The 6000-nt window shown below is 34.2% G+C and overlaps 1 protein-coding gene across 2 annotated transcripts in view; it reads right to left on the bottom strand.

Moving 5' to 3' along the window:
• Positions 1-1244: 1244 nt before the first annotated feature.
• The window catches only part of LOC128223821 (uncharacterized), a 32680-nt gene continuing 27924 nt past the window's right edge, over positions 1245-6000 (bottom strand). For both annotated transcript variants that reach the window (XM_052933240.1, XM_052933239.1), the window contains exons 21-23: positions 5374-5452; positions 4648-4823; positions 1245-3365 (exon numbers count right to left, since the gene is read on the bottom strand). In XM_052933240.1, the coding sequence (XP_052789200.1) occupies positions 3215-3365; positions 4648-4823; positions 5374-5452 (406 nt within the window). In that variant the 3' untranslated portion in view covers positions 1245-3214. The remainder of the gene's footprint in view (positions 3366-4647; positions 4824-5373; positions 5453-6000) is intronic.

The following is a 6000-nucleotide window of genomic DNA, read 5'->3' as shown; positions in this document are numbered from 1 at the left end:
AGCTTTTTATAATTATATATACAACCAATCAATCAAATTCAGAACAAAAATGCAAAACCCGTTTTGTGGATCATTATAAATAAAAAACAACTTAACTAGGTAATCCCAGTAAAGTTTTGTACTATGCAAACATACCTAGGTAATTGGAATGACCTATATATCAACATTTTGGTTGAATTTTAAACGAAAAGTATTATAAACGTCAATGTTTACGTCAATGTTTCAGTGCGTTTCCATATCTGTTCAAACATCAATGCATTTCATTTGCTTTAATAAAATATGTACAAAGCCGCGACTTTTTAACCATCATCCGACACTGGTTAAATGAAACCAACGCCTCTGCGGTTAAAATTTTGCGCCAAAACCACGTGACTACAGTCTACACTGAGCTGGTGGGTCAACTTAGTGCGAACACCAAATAATTAATTTAATATTTTTAACACCATTTGAACACCAATAAGCTTCCCCTCGCTGCGCTCGCTCCATTTTCTGTAGATTCCCAATATGATCTCTAACATATACTTCGCAAGGGCATAGGACTCACCTGCAAGATAGTAGTTCCCTCTTCGTGGTAATAATATAATCACTGACTTAAAGGGACTGTACACCAGATTGGCACCAAAAAAAGTTTTTTCTGTAACGAATCTCAGGACAATTATTTAATAGAATGTGTTACGCTTTGATATCATAATTGTAAAACAAGGTACCAAAATGTAAAAAAAAATGTGTCGGAGACCGGGTTCGAACCCGTGTCGCCAAAATTGCAGTCCAGTGTCGTATCCACTGAGCTACGAAGGCTTACTCTAATCGGGTGACATAATTAAGCTAAACACCTAACTCGGTAATACACAATGTATCACGTGATAACATTGACCAGCCAATCATGCATAAGGAATAAATTCTACTAGGTAGACATACCCAGTAATCTTTTTAATGGAAAGATACGAAATAACTGCTCAACTTAAATAAATTGTAAACTATGTGGTACTTCAGTTAGTAAGTTTTGATGCATTGTATACATTAATACCAAGTTTATGACAGTTTTCGACAATTTTCTTTTTTTCTTGCAAATTGATCACCTGGTGCACAGTTGCTTTAAGAGGCATTTTGGACAATACTCAATCATCAGTTTTGATCTCCAACAGCTGTATTTGTTCCATGGCAAATGAATTTTACCATATCTCTCTATATCAAGAAACAACAGCATATTATAAATATATATAATATATAAACAAAAACATGAACATGCTTGCATATTTATTTGACAATATGTACAGACTATTTAAACTTATCCAACATGAGAAATGTTAACAAATGTGCAGTGCCTATCAATTTGCTGATATTGCCAATATACTGAAACTGGATCAATCGATAATCGATCATCCCATGCAAATACATATGAAGTCTAGTGGGTGAATTAACAATTGACAAATTTTTCCATAACAATTTCACACACATGACTATGTAAATTATGGACTGCATTTTACTGCAAAACAATGATGTACTAGTTATATATTTACTAGTTGTATATTTCATGTAGTACTTCATATACCAATAATAATAGAAACTCATGACATATGTACAAATTTTAAGTTAAAAACTAAGCCAATAACGTAAGTATACAATGTACAAAATGATTTATTACATGTGTATATAAATTAATTAAAATGACTCGACATACAAGCACCTGATTGATGCCACGTGACGTAACAAAATAAATGGTAGAAGGGTGGGGCAAATTCCCCCTCAGTCATGTTTTCAGACAGACAAAATCCCCCCATGATTTTAAACCATTACTTACATTATTTGTAGGTAAAATTGTTGTAAAGAGTTATAACATTTAATATATATCGTCTACAACATATACAGTAAATAACCATCAAAAATGGCAAGAAAAGTTGAGCATCATATGGAGTTGATTTTGTTGGACTGGGCAAAAATGAGTCGGGGGATTTTGTCCATATGGGGGGGATTTCCTCCATCCCCCAAATGGTAAATATTCAACTTTAATTACATAATTCATTATTACACTTCATAAAATATACAATTTTTATTTCATAAAATAATTTTTCAACAATTATTCAAGCATGCATTATATGCCTATGATAAACAAATACATATATACAAATTGTAAAGCACTCAGTTGTAGATATTTCCACATATTAAATACAAACCTGTTCATGAAAGAATATTCAATCTACATGTAAGTCTTCTTTATTTTATTAATTAAAAATGCAACTCCTTTTTTACTGAAAAAATAAGGCTTGTATGCATCTATATTTGTGTAATTTAAAGGAATGTAACTACAAATATAGAATAACTGGTGACTTACAGATAAGGTTGAGTATGAACCCTGCTAGTTTCAGATGAGGGAGTTCTTTTACGGTATTTCCCCCATATGAGTCTAAATAGATGCCACGAAGCCAGGGGAGCTGGCCAAAGTTAAAGAATAGGATGTGATTGAGGTCACATTATACACTAAATAATATCTATCTTGTGTGTTTGGTCTGGATATATAACAACAACCAAGCAGTGTGCCAAATGGTCAGATTTTTCTATCCATACATGAATCATTATTTGATTTTTTTCCTTGCATATCTTAAATTATCCATTTCTAAAAATATTAATATAGAAATCACATTTTTGTACAAATAACTAAAAACATTGTTCTCTGGCACCATGGCGCTTTGTAATTATAGATCAATGTTGAGGTCACGAAGTTCCTCTAAAAATCACATTTTGGACGATTATTTATTTACAATTAAGTAAAAACCTTGTATAAGTATATATTCAATTACGCTTTATTGAAATAACAAAATGCAATCATCATAACTCATACTGTAAAAGAAATGTCACATGACTCATCTGGCATAGGGGTTGCCTGACAGAATTTTACAGCACAGCTAACACATACTCACTGGAAATGCCTGTCAGATGCGCAAGAAAAAGTAGACCAAATGGATTAAGTCCATTTTCCAAGTGGATGTAACAAGCTGTAAACTCCTCAAACTTAAGATATGTGTTTAGTTCATATTCCACACATTTAGTCCACATTCAAGGCATTAAGCAACATATGTTCAGTCTTAATTCCATCAATAAGAGTCTATGGGGTCGTGTATTCAGTCTATGTTTCACACATGTAGTCCACATTCCATACATTAAGCACTGTGTGTTCAGTCTATTGGGTTGGTGTCCAATCTATGGAGTTGTGTGTTCAGTCTATGGGGTCGTCTAGCTCGTGCTTCTGTCTGTATTCTGTGAGGGTTTTCTGTATTGTGTCGTTGGAATAGCGGCACTTCTCGGAGCCACAAGTGCACGTGAACTGCTTCCACTTGATGATCCAGAACTTCTCCCCGTAGTCAAACCTGGAAGGTACATGGGCATGCATATGATTCTTACATAATTTATTATAGACACCCAATTAACATAATGCATATGAGAGCCTCCTGTCACTCCACAGACGTTGTCATAATTGGTAAAATTTTTAAAGTAGGCCAAAGGGTTATACAGCCAGGTGCTAATATTTATTGACAAAATATAATTGTGTTTTTTTTTTGTCAATTAAATGGTCGAGTTTGAATGACAACAAGGGCAGTTCTCAGTATAGTTTATATTCTTATCCTTAAGACATGCCTCGGTGATACCATTTTTCGATTGGCAATTTCATTTTACAGTCAATCAAAACATTAAGATTTTACTCTTGAGATTAAGTGAAATCTAAGTTGGTTACTGAATACCGCTCCTTGATCATGATCAGTGTTATCACTGCTGTCAGATTTCCAAAAAGTAGTTCTTAGTGCTACAGCCAAGGCAGATGGTTAATGTGGTTCTCAGCACAAGAGCCTAGGCATTTTGCGATATAGAACAAATTTAAAGAAGGCTTTAACTCAGTCCACAAATCAATGATTTCTTAAACTTAAGAGTAGAATCTGAGTGTTGTGATTAGACAGTATAATTAATTGTGCAATAGACTGAATTAATGGGAATCACTATGGCATGTCTAAGAATGAAAAGGGTAAGAAATATCTAAAGCCTAACAATATTGGTTGATGCAAAACTCATTTGACTTAAGTGATAAAAACAAACAATAAAAAATATGAGATAAAAGTACAGTTTTTTATAAAAAAAAATTAATTAATAGCTACGTGGCCAGTTAAAAAAGTGCAAAAAAATCACTAATATTTTTTCGCTGTACCTAAATTATGGACATTTTTTTGTACTGATCATTCAAGACAAATGAAAACACGATAATGATTTAAAATTAAAAAAATGAATGCATCAACCTAAATTGTGTGCCTCTAATACTGGCCCAGAACAATAATACTTATCCCAGCTCAAAGCTTAAAAACACTAACAACATCAAAGTCTCATTCCAACAAGTCATTTATTGCGCAATGGCCAACTTCAACAAACATCTAAGGTGTCAGTTGAAATAAAAAAATTAAGTCATCATTTTAATTATCATAATAATTATATTTGTCAGATGAAACAGATCCCCAGCCATAATTTCATTAAAGAAAGTAAGAAACAAAAACAATTGACTTGTTGCTTCCTGTGATGTTCAGACATATTAAGACTTGTGAAGTTACAATCTAAATTGTTTGCCTTTATTAGGACCTATATGGCAGTGCTGCTGTCTGAACGTACCCAAGTTCTTCTTGTGCTTTGATGTCACGGGAGGCAAACAAACAGATGCGAGGAAAGCGGAGATCCTGGGAGTCGACAAACACCTTCACCGGGACCAGGTTCGGCTCACACAGGTGGTTAATGAAGCGGGCAACGTTCCCGTACCTCCGTGCGTCAATACAGTATGTCTCACCATCCTGCCAATGGTATTATATACAGTGATGGAAACAGCGCTAGACATATGAACTCATATTAATAGTGCAACCCTTTAAGATATTATCAAGCATCTAAAGCGCAACTTGACATGCAGGTAAACTAAACAAGCAAGAAAAACTGTTAAGAGTCCATCATCTTGAAATGGCCAACTGAGGGGTGGACTCTTTAAACACTGAGGGGCAATCTTTTTGTTGAGGCCATCTGAGGGGTGAACAATAATACTTTAAGGGCCCATTGTCTTGAAAAGCCAAATTGAGCAGTGAACTTTAAGACATTTTAAGTGACATTTAAAAAAACCCGCTTCACTATCATTTGTCCGAATTCTAAAATACGGTAATCAAGCAGCTGCACAAAGGAAAATATATCAATTTTATTTTTGAATACTGGACTTGTCTCCATAGTTAGAATTGTATTATTGACATAATAATTGATATTTCAGCATTTTACATGATTCTATATTCACTGAACACTTGAGTAAGGTTTTTGAATAAAGCAATGTATCAGGCACTTTATAGACATGAAGCCACTTACCTTATTATCTAAGTCGAACAAGTATGAGTCGTCTTCCCTCCTGTCTGCTTCAGAGTCTGATATGTGCTCTCCTATATACCTGCAAATAATCATCATGTCATAACTCGATGACCATAAGTTTACAATTTCAATGGACAAAGGTAAACCATTTTAAAACTATTTGAACGGACGAGGGCTTAACCATTTAATGGACATAGGTTTACCATGGACATAAATTTACCATCTTAATGGCCAATGGTAAACCAAGTAAATGGACGAAGGTAAAACCAATTTTATGGACGTAAATAAAGGATTCAAAAGGACATGGGTAAACCATTTAAAATTTGAGCAGACATGATTGTAATATGTAGGTCAGGGGGTCAATATTATAGCCTGTCATGCCCCAATAACTTCCTTCACTGTATACCTCCATATAACTCCTTTTTATAATAAACAACGTCATGACTAAGGTCATTTTAAGGTTTAAACAAGAGATGTTTGTCAAACATTATGCCCCCTGAGCGCCAAGTTGCCAGAAATATTTGGACAATTGAATGAAATATGCATGGACTGAAATGACAGCTGATTTGTCATTGGATGCATATGAGGCAGGTCATCTACTGGTCATACCTAATCTTCATGTCAAGT

This window comes from Mya arenaria, chromosome 17 (genome assembly GCF_026914265.1).
Source record: "Mya arenaria isolate MELC-2E11 chromosome 17, ASM2691426v1".
NCBI lineage: Eukaryota > Metazoa > Mollusca > Bivalvia > Myida > Myidae > Mya > Mya arenaria.
Note: the sequence above shows the minus strand (reverse complement) of the source record. Positions and strands in the feature narration are given on the sequence as shown.